The sequence below is a fragment of the Hydractinia symbiolongicarpus genome, chromosome 10 (assembly GCF_029227915.1).
Source record: "Hydractinia symbiolongicarpus strain clone_291-10 chromosome 10, HSymV2.1, whole genome shotgun sequence".
NCBI lineage: Eukaryota > Metazoa > Cnidaria > Hydrozoa > Anthoathecata > Hydractiniidae > Hydractinia > Hydractinia symbiolongicarpus.
The window spans coordinates 13,152,067-13,168,014 of NC_079884.1; the positions used below are offsets into that span (position 1 = coordinate 13,152,067).

The 15,948-nt window shown below is 29.9% G+C and overlaps 1 protein-coding gene across 4 annotated transcripts in view; it reads right to left on the reverse strand.

The window, feature by feature from the left end:
• LOC130613339 (voltage-dependent calcium channel type A subunit alpha-1-like) overlaps window positions 1–15,948 on the reverse strand; it is a 33,789-nt gene that overhangs the window by 14,340 nt on the left and 3,501 nt on the right. For 2 of the 4 annotated variants that reach the window (XM_057434693.1, XM_057434692.1), the window contains exons 2-20: window positions 14,548–14,651; window positions 14,080–14,219; window positions 13,598–13,698; window positions 10,801–10,959; window positions 9,802–10,004; window positions 9,183–9,292; window positions 8,560–8,675; window positions 7,141–7,455; window positions 6,594–6,706; window positions 6,021–6,133; window positions 4,527–4,658; window positions 3,328–3,400; window positions 3,012–3,135; window positions 2,042–2,510; window positions 1,910–1,940; window positions 1,504–1,648; window positions 1,141–1,279; window positions 751–880; window positions 499–558 (exon numbers count right to left, since the gene is read on the reverse strand). In XM_057434693.1, the coding sequence (XP_057290676.1) occupies window positions 499–558; window positions 751–880; window positions 1,141–1,279; window positions 1,504–1,648; window positions 1,910–1,940; window positions 2,042–2,510; window positions 3,012–3,135; window positions 3,328–3,400; window positions 4,527–4,658; window positions 6,021–6,133; window positions 6,594–6,706; window positions 7,141–7,455; window positions 8,560–8,675; window positions 9,183–9,292; window positions 9,802–10,004; window positions 10,801–10,959; window positions 13,598–13,698; window positions 14,080–14,219; window positions 14,548–14,651 (2,777 nt within the window). Of the gene's footprint in view, window positions 1–498; window positions 559–750; window positions 881–1,140; window positions 1,280–1,503; window positions 1,649–1,909; window positions 1,941–2,041; window positions 2,511–3,011; window positions 3,136–3,327; window positions 3,401–4,526; window positions 4,659–6,020; window positions 6,134–6,593; window positions 6,707–7,140; window positions 7,456–8,559; window positions 8,676–9,182; window positions 9,293–9,801; window positions 10,005–10,800; window positions 10,960–13,597; window positions 13,699–14,079; window positions 14,220–14,547; window positions 14,882–15,948 lie in introns of all 4 variants that reach the window. The other 2 variants (XM_057434695.1, XM_057434694.1) reach the window with 1 other exon arrangement.

The window sequence follows — 15,948 nt, forward strand, 5'->3', positions numbered from 1 at the left end:
TTCGTGAATTATTTTACATGAAGTTACAATTGAAGCTTTTTCTTGGTGAATAAGGTATACATATCGCATTGACCTACACTTAATCATAAAGACACTGAATCAACAATACACAACGTATTAGAAATTATTCTTAAAAAATTACTTGTAAAATCTAAATCTATTCAAACTTCAAACACACTGACCACCCACTGCATTTAAGTTTTTTCTAGGAGAGACTTCTTTTAACGGGAAAGGTTGAATTTGATTTTGTTCCACATGATTAAAAAATTCGGCATTCAGTCAGAAGTGAATCTTTCTCATAAATGCATTAAAATAAAAAGAGTAGTTAATTATATCCCTAAAACTGAAAAAAAGGTAGCTAACCTTAAGTAATAGTGCCTTGATATCTTTTCGCTCATTTGTGACAAAAAGACAGATAACTGAGAGCTTATTTAGCCTCTTTTTTCCATTTAGGTAGCACATAGGGCTAAATTGTTAACTAAGTGAATCAATAATCACCTTTAATAAAACTTCAATTCCAAACACAATTGTGAAAAAGTAATCAAAGTAATGAAGAATCTATAAAAAAATAACATATCAATACATTTCTTTTTGCTATGTTGCTGTTTTTGAAGAAGCCAGATCTTAGGTTTATTTCATTTTATGACACCAAAAACCTGTTTCCTTGTGTCAACGATACATGAAAACAGAACAAAAAGAATGCAATACCGTAAAGTAGGTCTCTTTATTCGAATTACGAAGACTTCTTACCTTATTAATATTTGCATTATCATTGACGGGATCTTCAATTGCAAGTGTTATGGAACTCATTAATATGACTGCCATGATGAACCAATCAAAATATCGGAAATGGACGATTTTGTGGCATGCTATACGAAACCTATGAAAGATAAAGTTGTTGTTTTCTATATACTTATGATTCTTATCAGTAATAGCCAGTTATGATTCTTATCAGTAATAGCCAGTTAGTTGAAGGTAGATTCAACGTAGATTCTGAGAAAAATCATGTTTTCACAGAGTGGTAGCCACAGTCACTCAAAAGTGAAAACAAAATTTACTTTTTCCTGAATAAACAGTGCACGATTGAATTCAAACAATATCTGTCATGTGATTAAAATCTTAACTAAACAAGCAGTTTACCTATTCTGTGGTGAAAAAATGTATAATGATGATTTCTGAACCATGGGAACAGCTTTTATGATTCTTCTTCTATTTGTTACATTCACTTTCAACACATTGAGCATCCCTTGATGTTGTATCTGTTCCTCAATGTCTTCTTCTAAAAACAAAGGTAACTGTTAGATGCTTCCTTTCTTAGAACAAAAACATTAAATTTTTAAATTTTGTGCATTGACAACGTTGACTGTCATGTTTCAATTTTTTATATTTGGGACAAAGTTACAAAGATTTAAATAAATTACATACCATGTTTATTATCTGGTTAATAAAAAAAAGGCAAAAAAAGCAAGGGAGGAAAGCTGCATTTTTAAACTCTAGACTTACCATCTGATTTCAGTTCATTTGAATCAGTATCTCTTTGCTCATCATCTGCATAACTTGCCACGCTAGACTTTCGAGATCCATTTTGAGCATGGGGATTTATAAAAGCATCAGGATGTTCAGTATTGTAATCAACTATTGCTAACCACTAAAAACAAGAACATTGCTAATTAAACATATACACTAGGTGCAGCTTCTGAAGAAAACGATTCTCTATAACAAACTAAAATATAAAAAGTTTATACACTAAAGCATTGTATTTTCATAGAGAATTATTTCAAGAGTTCTGATTTTAAATGCCATGAATTGGACATGCAGGGAAAGGGAACATGGCCTAAATAAAAAAAATAAAAAAAATAATAATGTATGCGAGTTCACAAAATAATTGTGCTCAAAATCAAATGTTTACCTTTTTCTGTATTGTGTTGATGTATTTTTCTCTAAAGACAATAATAATAGTAATAAACATGATTAAAAAAAAATTAGTTTACTTGATACTGTAATTATGAAATTATAAAAGTGATTAAAAAAAAATACTTACGCGTTTACTTTATTGGGTTTATCTTCTTCATTATTTAGTAGGACCTGTTCGAACATACCATGTGAACCACGACGAGCTGTATTTGGTGTAGACAAAATAGGTAACGCGTTGCCATTCGTTACAATAGTTGGACTCGTAGTTATGGCATTGCCATTAGCATTTACATTTTTGTGGATCTCTTCTTTACTTCCATATCCCAGATCTGCTTCAGCACGAGGTGCATTTCCATTTAAATTAATTCCGCCATCGCTACTGCTTGAGTTGGTATCTTCATCATCCTTTAAAGTTCTAGACTGTAAATTATTGACAAATACATTTGCTTTTTGACTCAAGCTTTGGTTAGCTTCCAACAAGTTTGTTAACTGGGCTGTTCGCTTTTTATTTTCTTCAGCTTCTTCATCGTGTGTAAGAATCTCTGCATTAGTTAAATTGTCAACAGCAATGGCAAGAAATACATTTAGTAGCGTATCTACAATCTATGTCAAGGATAATAACACTGCAGACTAACGGATGCACCAGAGATTATATGAGGTATAGTTTAACAACAGAACAGATTGTCTAGTATTTATATCTTAATCAACAGGAGTTCCTAAAGTCCATTCAAAAAACGATACAATATTTATGTTGTTATACATATTTTTCAAAAAGGGTGTAACAAGAGTTTTTTCTTATTCAGCAGATTATAGAATTTAATACTTTTGCAACATTTAATTCACGAAAATGTTCTAAATAAATAAAGAAATAAAAATTCTACCTAAACATTAAAGAAATCAGAAAGTAAATTAACGGACAGAAAACTTCTTAATGAAATTTTTAAAAGCACATAGGTTTACTAATTTTCAAAAAGACAGCTGTAATGTTAAGAATTATCCAGGCTGAGAACATTGCTTAAGTTACTGACAAAAAGTACATATACCCATGTATAGGATCATTATGACTTGGCCAATTTGATATTATAAAGAAAAGATACAATTTCCAAATATTACTAAAAAGATGAAATAGAGTGAGCACAGGACTCCCTCAACTGTTTTGGGACCACCATAAGCCATCATACCATCATACATAACTGTGTTCCAGTCTTCTCCTGTTATTACCTACAGCACAAATATAAAATATGATATCATTATTTATGTACCATAATGATTTTAAAAGTGAAAAGAGCTTTTTTAAATCTAAAAGGTTGTTAGGCAGTTTTGTATACTCTATAGTTAGACAGCTTTAACCAGTTTGGACATGCAGTGCATCTAAAGTAAGGTGTCATCAATTAAAAAAAATTTAAAAATTACCTGAAAAACTGCAAGTAATGAATCAGAGAATGTATCGAAGTTCGTTCTTGGGAATATTTTCAACTTCACAAACCTGTAAAAAGAAAACTAATTAAAAATTAAGCTTTTGTAATATTACGGACCCAAGAGACTTTTATTTTTTAATTCTGATGTATGTAAACACATGACCTTGGAGTATTTTGACTTTCATAAAATTTTAAAACTATGTACAAAACAACTGTAATAAAATATCACAAACAAATTGTTCTCAAAATTTTTAGGTCAATCTTCCTGCTTGATTAACTCCTTATGTAAACTACTTCTTCCTCTCTCGCATTTACCCCATCATTGCTGTTGAAAGTTTCAAAGTAAAAAAGCAAAGAATGAAAATAAAGTAGTCATCATCTTCATCATCATTATTCTCGGCTTAACGTCCGTTTTCCATGCTAGCATGGATTGGACGGAGTATATTAATGACCCTCTTCCAATCTGATCTAGACTGTGTTAGATCTAAACTCAATTTCCTCTGTATCAAGTCTGTCCTTATAACCTCCTGCCAAGTCTTTCTAGGCCTGCCTCTGGGCTTTGACCCTGGAACTATCAAGTCTCTACACTTTCTTACCCAATTATCCTCCTCCATTCTTTCCAAGTGCCCCAGCCAATTCAATCTTCTTATCTTGATAACCTCTTTAATTCTACGGAGACTTAGCCTGCTTCTTAGCTCATCTGAACTCTTTCTGTCTCTCAGACTGGCGTTACACATCCACCTAACCATTCTCATATCATTCCTTTCTAAACGGTCAAGATCTTCCTGCTTCACTGCCCATGTCTCACTATCGTACAACATAACACTTCTTACACAGGCCTCATACAACCTACCTTTTACCTCAATTGACAGGACTCTGCTAGTCAACAAAGGAAGTAACTCTCTGAACTTTTTCCAAGTAGAATCTATCCTGCAAGTGACACTTCTTCTAACACCCCCTTCACTGTCCAACATATCACCTAAGTAACAGAAGTTCTCAACTATCTCTAACGAGCCACTGTTGTACATCATTAAAGCTGGAAATACTTCATTCTCTATAATCTCACCTTTGCAACGCTTGCATACAAACTGAATGTCATGTAAAAAAATTTAATATCAACGAATTACAAACAAACATATCATAAGTACCGGATTAAAAATACGCTATGTTCGTAAAAGAAAGATGGGAACTTACTTGCCACCAAACAACTGCATGCCTAACAAGGCTGATATCACAATGAACAGGAATAAAAGGAACATTAAACTTAATATTGATTTCATTGCATTCATTAATGATGTCACCAGATTACGCAAGGATGACCAGTATCTAAAATATTAGATACATAATGTCAACTTTCTTTAAAGTACAGTTCCCAATCTATATTATAATACTCGCTGTCTGTCTTTCTGTCTGTCTGTGATCCAATTTAAAAACCTGGGGAAACCATATTATAATCTCATCTATTATCGAAATGATCCCCCCCCTCCAAGTAAATTGCATTACTTCGTGTTAACAGGTGGGCAAAACTGCACGAAATAACGATGCCTGATATATGTACGACAGGTAATCCCTGGTTGCGAGATTTTCCATGGGGTAATGATTAGTGCTTATAAATTTATAAATAGTATTTGAAAAATTTTTTAAATGTTACATCATTTAAGATAAGATTTAAAGCAAAAAAAATACTAATTGTTACAAAAGAGGGGGTTTATTGATTATTAGAGACTGGCACATTTGCAGCAATAGTCTTATTTTTGCTTGTATTCTCCTTTGAAAAGTATTGATTGCTCACGGCATGTATTTCTTATTGCTGATTGTTAATCTTTATTCATTAATCATAAATATTTAATCAATACGAAATAGATCACTTTTGGTTATTCCATTGTTAAAATTACTTGAGTTTGCCACATTGTAACCATAGGGGTTGTTGGATATCATGGTTGGTTAAGCCACCTCCCCTAACCATTTATAATTTACGAGCCTACATGTAACACACATAAAATATTTATTGTGTTTGTGTAGCAACAAGCTTAGAAAGATTGTTTAAACAAGCTTACTACTGGTAAAAAAAAACATAATATTATATTCAACCATTCAGAATTTACGTGATTTTATTAATATTAAAAAAAAACAACTTCAAAGATCAGATTTTCTGATCTAAGTGAAAGTAAAATGTAAAACAACTGAAGATCAGACACACTATACAATTCAATAAACCCACAATGTAACAAGACAGCTAATTTCGGAGTTCGCCACCACAAGTAACTGCTTCGACTATTTCTATATTAGATTCACACATTTTGAACTTGTCAATGTTCAGAGCAGACTTAGGAATTTGGATCTTAGGCTATTTGATTAATTTAGAACTTTTGCCATATGTGCGCATTGACTGTTTGTCCATATTTGAAAAATGATGACAAAACTGTGTTTGTCTCAAAATGTTACGCAGCGTTTTCCCCAAATTCAAAGTGAAGTTCTGTGGTCACAGAAGATATTTTCAGAAAAATTTACGTGAATGCACCTCCGAACCTAACTTATAGTTCCTACAAGGTTTTTTCTTGCTTATACCAATCAATGTGCTCTCTTGAAACTTATTCTGAAATCAAAAATTCTTACTTGTCAAAAAACAAACAAACAGAAAACAAGGTGTAAAATAAACATAAGCTTTAAAAGCAAAATCTTCCATACTTTGTGACTTTGAAAACTCTTAACAAGCGAAGGCATCTAAGTACACTTAGCCCCAAGTTGATATCTCCGACAGTTTTGTTTAAGATGATTTCCATTATGCTCAAGACAACAACCTAAAGTAGATATAATGACAAATAAGGTTCACAAATTTCTAAAACATATGGTGTACATGCTTTGCTGTTTATATTAAAGACAATTTGAGGGGAAAAACAATACAACAGATTCAAACATTTTAAAAACTTTTCAAGGCATGATATTAATTTTAGTTCAAGTTATAGGTATGTGCAACTAGTATTACACTAGTTGGCAAGAGTTTAATTTTCTTTAAAAGCAAGTACATTAAATTATTAAACATACATTTGCAAAATAAAATTCAACATAATAAATTCCAAAAGGTGTTATTTTCCAAGCCCTTTTCCCTAAGAAAATGTGATGCCATAAGAACAGCAAGCCATTGTTAATGAACAGCCTTATTTGTATATGTGCATTAGGCAAATTTGCACTTGCTTCAATATTCTCATTTTTTATAACCGTTCAGCCACAAGGCTTAACTTATATAATAATAATACTTACAACTAGGTCGAATACGTTAAAAAGAGATCTGCAGTACAAAACAAAGCCATGAGAAAACAGCTTGATTATTAATTCCAAGGTAAAAATTGAGACAAACACAATTTCAGCGTATTCTAAATAAAAAACAAAATCATCCTTACAACTGTAGACTTCAAAAAAAAAAAAAAAGAAAAAGAAATAACACAACCTAGAGTAAAACAGTAAAAAAAAATGTGTTGATTGCTGGTTTTTCACACGAGTATTGAGCCATAAAAACTTATGAGCAGTGTCAAAGTTAGCTAAAGTACTGATCAATCACTTTTCTGCCCCACTCAGGAATTATAGTCATATCACTAGCATTTCTATATTTTTTCTTTAAGGCACCAAATTTGATGCTGCTTGTAAGTGTTTGTAACTTAATACTCATATGAAAGTTTATTATTTAACTAAAATTAGATGATGAAAGAATTAATTTGAAAAAAATTAAATTTTAAATAGTATATAGTTCTACACAAGTAGAAATCCTTGTCTTTGTGTTAAAATAATTTTTTTAAAAAAAGGTGCTTACGTTGAACATCGGTTAACCAATCTGGTTGTTGATAATGTCTCGTTGCCATTATGATTGTATTTATAAAAACCATAAAAACAACAAACCAAAAAAAATAATTATGTTTAACTATCGCCCTTAGCTTAATACGCATCATTTTAATACGTATCATCAGTCTATCAAATTTCGATTTGTGGTGGTCACCAATTTTTACACGATACTCTCGTGATGAGGTAAACACTAAAGCTGGATTTACAATAACACTTTCATTTATGTCCTGCATAGCTTCTGTTGATTGCACGTTCTGTTCACTTTGCTCTTGAACTAATGCATCCTCTAAAGCAGAAAAATATTACTTTCATTATTCAGTTTCGTTATTTTGTCCATTGATTTCAAAAAGTAAAATGCTGTGTGGATACAGAATTAATAAAAAAGCTTGTAATTTCCAGGTAAAACAAAATTAACTCATGAAATGAAAAAATATTATTAAAGAAACATGTTGATACTCGTTATCTGGAACTCCAACAGGACTGGCAAAAAAATGGGCAATGTATAGTTAAGATAACGAGGGTTTACAGTCTGGGAGTCCAAGATTACAAAATGTTTTTACTCATCCACACATATGAACAAACAATTGAAAAAGTCATAAATTGCGCAATTTATGTTAGTTTTTTAAGGAAATTGCAAAATGCTGTTGTAATAGAACTGTAAACTTGTCATCTTCATCTTTATTAATGAGTCATAGAGTTTGCAAAGTTTCCATTCCATCAAATTCGTTGCAATTGTTTCCCAGTGATCAGTTTTATCCATTACTGATTTGATTATCTTTTCATCGGTTCTTTTAAATACGGTATTGCCTTCTCGGTACACATGTTTGAAATAAACCAATTAAAAAATACTGTGACAATCTGCTTGAATTTGCCATCCCTGATCTTTCTTGATTTATTCAACGAAGATTTCAAAACAGTTAAATACTAGTCTTTTTTCTTAAGCCAAGTAAATAAGGTATCTCTCTTTACTCCATATTTTAAGGCAACATCTTCATTAGAAGAACCTCTCTTAGTTTTCTCAAAGCATTTTTAAGGTTTTCATGCTAAGCTTTCTAGCGATTGTTGATTTTGATTGAATGTTAATTTTGATAAAACATTTGTAATGTTTTCCGAAAATTTGAAATCGGGAAAGTTCCAGACAACATAATAGTTAGACAAAAAAAGTTGGACAAAGAGAAAGCTTGTGATATTGGAGTTCAAAATAACAGAAGTTTTTACACATACATAAGGTCGAAATCCAGAAGAGAAATTGTTCGCACAAAACCAATTATTGTGTCTTTTGTAACATTAAATACAGGTTTAATAATAGCTGTACCATGTATTATAAAATCCAAATTACTAAAAAACTTTGAGACAGCATTTTTCAGAAAAAAAAATAATAAAAAATTACCTCCTTTTAAAATCCAATTTAAATATGCTTCACATATCCTATCCAATTGCTGCTCATATCGAAGCTTTAAAAACGCCCTTCGGTTCTCAACTTTTTCTCTTTCTTTTGCAAATTCCCTACAAAGAGTTATATTACAGTGCACCTGTAAACTTTTAAGTAGAATCTAAACTTTTGCTTGGATACAACTTTGAAAGATCTAATGAAAAAAATTTGTGAATGACCATGGACTACTGTTTTTATAGGAATAAGCTTCCATCCTTAAAAATAATATTACTAAAATTAAAAAATGTCTGAATGGAGAAAAATGAATGCTTCCTAGAAGAACTCTAAAATATTCTATATCTTCTTTTCATTTGGTGATTTCCAGAGTGATTTGATACACACTAAAACATTATTAGACGCTAAAGGGATAATTGATAGACCAAACTTAGTAATCTTTGAGATAATTTTATATAACATAGGCAAGACGTCAAATCTTTTATGCAGTGGAGAAGCAACCTAAGTTAGACTAAAAATAAATTAAAAAATTAGGAGCAAAGTAACAAAAAGGTTTAAAGCATTCTTTAAATCTTATAAATTATGGCCTCTCAGTAGTGATGACATTTTTTAAAAAAAATACTCACCCACTAAGAACACCAAGCACAAGGTTCAACATAAAGAATGAACCAATCACAATGAGAGATATATAATATATCGCATAGATGTAACCACTCTCATCCATACTATAGAATGTCTGAAAGAACAGAAGTAGAAAAATATAATACTACTAGTCGTCAACCTGTGGAAAAATCCATGGGGTTGCCCCACCTTTATATATCGCATATCATGTTTCTGTAACAGACAGAAAAACAGGCAGACGACGGCTATTTTTATAAGAATAACAACAACAACAATAATACATTTTTAAATTTCTCTTTTCCTACCTTAATGAAAGATCCGTAGATAAAAGTTCGCCTACATTCTTATCATTTCAACTCTTAAAATATGTATATCATAGGGGAAATCACACATTAAGAAGCATTAGGACTGTTAAAATAAAACAGGACTTAGCGGAGCTAAAATGAGTAAAAATTTACATGCAGGTTAATTTAGCTAAACTGAATTCAAAGATAAAACTTTCAACAAAAAATTCAAAGGTCTATTATGCATCATGTCAGTTGATTGTTAAGAATTGTTCTGAGCTAGTAAGACGTTATACATCTTTTAAAAAAATACAGCAGTCAAATAGCACAACAAACTTACATGATACATAATCTCAGTCCAGCCTTCCATAGTTATACATTGAAACACTGTGATCATTGCAAGAAAGATGTTATCAAAAGAAGTTATGCCATAGTTTAACCCAGTCCAGTAACGCATGCATTGACGATTTTCTGGGCATTTTCTTCCATGCACGTAGTAAAATGTCTCGGTTGTTAATGATGAGTCGCATGGAAAATTGTCAACTACAAAAACAAAGATATTTGATTTTTTAAATAGAAAACTGATTAAAACAAATAAGGGTCATAAAAATTTGGCATTCAGACAAGTTCAAATGCCAGCTAAATCATAGAAAATGCACAATTTCTATGCCATATCACCTTTTTTTTAAATAATAAATTTTATAAGGAAATTAGACTGCAATTTGATCAATTTTTAAGAAGAATGTAAGAATATTTTTAAGCTAAACAATGCTGCATAAGAATGAAGAAATCAGGTGTTGACACAAATTCTTTTTACATTTAAACTTATGTCACAGCGAACATGTCTGATGTAGTCCTATAAGTGTGTTGAAATGATTAGCAAAAACAGTCTTGGCTCACGTTTGGGATGTTCAATAGTGATCTTATCTTTAATTATAGGCATGTAATTTATTTCAAAAATACAAATAGCCTAACAATTAAAAAAATTATTAAGAAATTTCAAAAGACTTGATAAGCAACTTTTTATCCTCTATAAAATATAAAAAAATCATTTTCCTGTTAGGGGTTTTCTTGAAGATTTTGGCTATTTGTTGGCTATAAGAGAAAATTGACCTTATGTGCTCTTAAGTACTATAGCATTATAACCTTTAAAAGGCTATAATACTGAAATTGTCATATTTATTTTGAAACATGGCATCCAATAAAAAAAATAGTGCAGTTAAGGCACTCACATATATTCTTAGTAATTCAGTCACCCCTCCCTAGATTTACAAAAGTAATAATAAATAAGTGAGAACAATAATATATGCAAATTGTCTCAAATCCATCATGTACTTACATGTTTTTGTGTCATTACTGTAACAGCTATAGTGGAATCTTTTAACAAAAAACTCTAAACCTATGATAGCGTATATAATAATGACAAAGACAACCAGGAAGAGGACTTGTAACAATGGAAACATTGCTCTGACAATTGACGTCATGACAACTTGAAGACCTGTAGAGAAAAATACATATTTCGATATAATAAGAAGCTAATGAAATAAACCACAATTAAAAGTAATTTGCAGTTTTAAGAGCACTGGAAGTTCCACTACCTTTTGTTGATAATAATAATAGACTTTCCACGAGCCTTATACTAGTATAATGCTCGTGGAAAAACCCACTTAGGCCTTGAACAAAAAAAAAAGAAAATCGTCACTTGAATTTCGATGACGTCAGCAAAGTCCCACAAATGTACAAAAAAGATTGTCCACTATCGTGCAGAGCTTCAAACGCTGATCAAGAAATGTAAAGGATCATGTACTTTTGACGAACAGTTTAAGAGATATTGAGGTTTAAAGGTTTTTTGATGTTTTCATCAACCTGTCCAATCAAGAACTGAACTGGACCAAGGTTTGGAAAACTTATCCAATTTGATTCCAGGATGTATGTTCCTAGTTACCCACGCAGTAAAAAATGACTGATGTCACCACGTCGTTTCCTAGTTATTAGGCCTTAAGTTATATGTGTATTGCAATAACTTCATTAATTTAAATCAAGATATTGACGTTAATTTAGCGTTATTAATGCCACAACATTAAATTTGTCAATTAACTTGAGACATGAAAAAAAAAAGAAAGAAAAATGAACACATTTACTGTTACATATAGATGAACATACACACTCTCTGTATTATTATATAAATATTCGGCAGATACTCTGCAAAAGTGGCACCCCTTTAATTATTAAGTTCAGAATGTAATATTCAATGATATGTGGCAGAATATCAACAAAGCAAGGCTGAATAATTCTGATGTCCATTTAATAATGGAGAATAGCATGTCTTATTATACATTTACAATATCCTTAAAATTTAAGCTAGCAAAATGGGACTCTAAATACACTATAGGATACTCAGTAAAGGAACAAGAAGTACACATTTAAAGTTTCATTGTGTGATAACAAATTACAGAAGCTAAGTGTTTGCTGTAATCCTTTTTTTCTTTTCAGACAAAATCGTTTGAACTTTAGATACATTTTTTTATGAAGAAGGATGCAATAAAGACAGCAGAAAGTTAAAAATATCTGATTTTTATTTAAATGTGCTTCTTTTTTTAATTTACTCTATGTGATTGCTTATTATCATACATGATAAAACAAATTTAGATATTTTATACAACGAATAGATTTTATACAACCCAATAGATTAATTAAAATAACGAATATTTTGCACAAGTTTGATTTTTATCTTCCAAAAGATATTATAAAGATTTATTATCTTCAAAAAAAAAAAATTTTTATAACGCCAAATTAAATATCCGGGTTATTTGGAAGGATTGTTCTAGGTTCTTTTGACAAAAGAGCAATTCTTCAAAGAATTTCTAAATTATTTCTCATAAAAAACTGTATGGGCTATTTGCAAAATTATTGACAACTAGTTTTGTTCCTTATTTGCTTTTTAACACAAAATGGATATTTATTTCTTCTGAAGATTAAAAACAGATTTTCATATAAACATTTTTCTTATTTATGAATTTTTTGGGGCCCATTTACAAAAGTTTCCACTTTGAAGTAATTGAAAAGTATCCAGTTTGTATTATTTGAGGCGTGGTGATTATTTTTGGTTAAAACCTATTACTATTATAAAAAGAATATGTGAAAACAGAAAGAGAAAAGAATTGATAGAAGAACAGAAATATTTTAGTAATCAATAATTAATAACGAGCATAAAAAATCGAAACTAAAACACGTTTTAAACTAACACACGTTTTAAAATTCCACATTTTACAACATTAAAAATTAAAACACACCAAACAAGACAAGAATCAAACAAATTTAGTTGCAATATAGTGAAAATATATATTGTATTGTAGACAACAATAATTTTTTAGAAAGTTGTAATGCTGTTTGTAAAAAAAGACTTATTAATTAATATCAACTTTTTTCCTGCTTGTTAATTTTGAAAAGATCACAAAACAAAAGCCACGGAAGAACCTCTGGTTTTCAGGATCTTAAAAGTTAAAATTATTAATTAAGATATTTTATCAGGCCAGAAAATGTCCTTGGCAAACTTGCATAACTCAGTATAAAGTATATTTAATAAAAACTTATATTATATAAACTTTGAACATTAAAATTCAAACCTTTTTGGGAAGTTGAAAATTGTTTAAAATACGAAAGGTTTAAGTTTAATGTTTCCCCTTATAATCTCATGTTCTTTTCTTTTACTTTAAAAATTTTCTTGTCTAATATCCCTTTTTGAAGCTGCATTAAAATATTGACATGTACTGGTAATATTTCTTTACTGTACCATTGTTTACTGACTGCAGCACTCAGTGAACAACATAACTTTCAACCCTAACATAGTCAAAGGTTAAAGTTTATTTTTAATGGTTAAGGTGATCCTAGTGTTTAATTATTTCTCGAACGAAATGCATCACTTCTTGTTAGTTTAAAATGTTAAGTAGTGGGAATTATATTTGCCAGGGGTATGGCAGAATATTAAATTATAAAAAATTTAGAATAGATTATTAATATAAGGCATATTTTAAAGTTATATAAATTTAAAATCCTACAGAAAAAATCTATTTTGAACCATGAATAAACATACACACAAACTTTGTTCACATACAGAAAAATCCACAGGTACTTACTTGGAATTCCAGAAATAAGTTTCAGTGGCCGCAAAACTCTGACAGCTCGTAGTGGCTTGATATTTACTTTACTGCCAAGAAAATCACTCACAGTAAGTAATCTAAAGAATAAAGAACTTTAGATATCCACACATTAAGAAATGTATTCCATTTTATTAATCTAAATGTAGGTCTTTTTTGAGAAATATGAGATATGTTACAACATGAAATTTGACAACAATAAGAATTATATATAAATAAAAGTCAATACATAAAAGGCATCCAATCAGTTTTGATAAACACTTCTACAGTACAGGCCTTTTCAGGAATATTTTGATCATGTGTGGCAAAAAGCACGCCTCAAGTGTTTAGGTGTGCTTTTGGTTAACTTCTTATAAAATTTGTCATTTTTAACACAAATGCCTATTTAAGGGTGTTTATTCTAGCATAAGAACTTCCTTAGCTTAAAAAGAGGATTTCCAAAAATTGTAAATGTTACCTACCCTGTAACAACGACAACGAAGTCTAGGATGTTCCATACACTTCTTAGGTATGAATGAGGATGAAGCAACAATCCCATTGCCAAGATTTTTAAGACAGCTTCACAGCAAAATATACCAAGAAGATAGTATTCAATTTGGTTCTAAAAAGTGATAAAAAATAAATAATTTAAAAGCAATTGTGTGCAAAACAAATGTTTTGGAGCTGTCTTATTTGTAGTGCAAAAATTTTAAAATTAAAAGAATTTTTTTCCTCGTACCATAAGCTTAGAAATTTAAGCCTACTACATGTATGATCTTTAATTATTTCTGTGCTGGTTATTTGAATCCAGACCTTGTAAATATGTTTTTAATTTTTAAACATCTATAGTCTCCATGATATTTTTGTCCATAAAAAATCAACATTTTTTGAAACTAAAATTTACAATGCATGTACACAGAACACATTTTTTTCTGATAAAACTCACTTACCGCTATCTTATTCATTTCTGACTTATCATTTTCAGGAAGTGGAGCATCAATAGCCATTACGACGCAGGTAAACAAAATTGCCAGCAAAATAAAATACTCAAACAATGTGAATAGAAGTGTTAAGGAAAAAATCATAAGGAGACAATAAATAGCAAGATACTGTATTAAGATAACCAACAAAAGTAGTAAAAGAAATTACTAATAACCAGATAAAATGTTAAAACAGTGTTTTATTTCATCTAAAACTACCAACTTAGACACATTCCAAAAGAAATAATACATAGGGGAGTTATGGACGCTTTAGTAAAATCCAAAAATGTAGATTTATGGCTACCTGAAAAAAAAAATTAAATTTTATATTTATATTACCTTATGGACAATTTAATTTGCTTTAATATCCAATAAATAATTTTTAAAAAAAACCCACACTTTTAAGAAATAACAAATATACTAAATGTGTCTAAGCCATTATAGTATTCTTAATAAATAAATTGACAAAAAATAAATTAAACAATAGTCTTAAAAGTTTAATATCAAGAAGATATATATTCATCAATCATTTTCTTTAGGATTTTGTTTCCAAAAAACTATTCAGGTTTTTCTTCAATAGCTGAACTTCTGCATGAAAAATAGAATAAATAGAATAAAAAATACCTAAATCTTCAAAATTACATTCAAATAGTATTATGATGAATGTATTTTCTTATTGCCTATCTATAAAAAAGATTAATACTGACTTTCGTTTAATTGTAAAGAAGATAATTTTTTAATTTTAACTTTCATAGGAGGGGAGTAAACAAATGGACTTTTACACTTTAATCAATCATATCAATCAACGAATAATAATAAAACTTTCTGCAATGTTTTTATACAGACACTAAAAATGTTTACTTGGCGAAAAACATCTGCTTGGTTTTGGATTATTTGGTAATCTTAAAACTTATCTTAGTTGAAGAAAAGATTTAGTTGCAATTGAAATATAATATAGCTTGCAGCGTATACATGTAATGCTAGAGACCACAGCTTTATATAATTCAGCTTTACATTGCTAAAAAACGCATAATAACCTCTTGTACTACATTATGTTCACATTGTTATGAACAAAATAAGTCTCGAGTAGATAGGATATTTCCCTAATCGGAGAAATTAGTTGATAAGAAAATCACTCCCAGACTGAGTGAAAAAAAATAGTGCGTAATTTTTTTACTTTTAAATTAGCAAAGGCGAATAAGAACTTCAAGATATAATGCTGATTAAAATAATCCTAGTCGTGATATATATAACAAGTTTTTTAATCATTTTTTTAAAAGAAAAAAGAACAAATTCTTATTATTAACTCTTTTAAAGGAGACGAAGGAAAACTAAACTAAAAACAATGTTTAAAAGAAAATCATAACATGG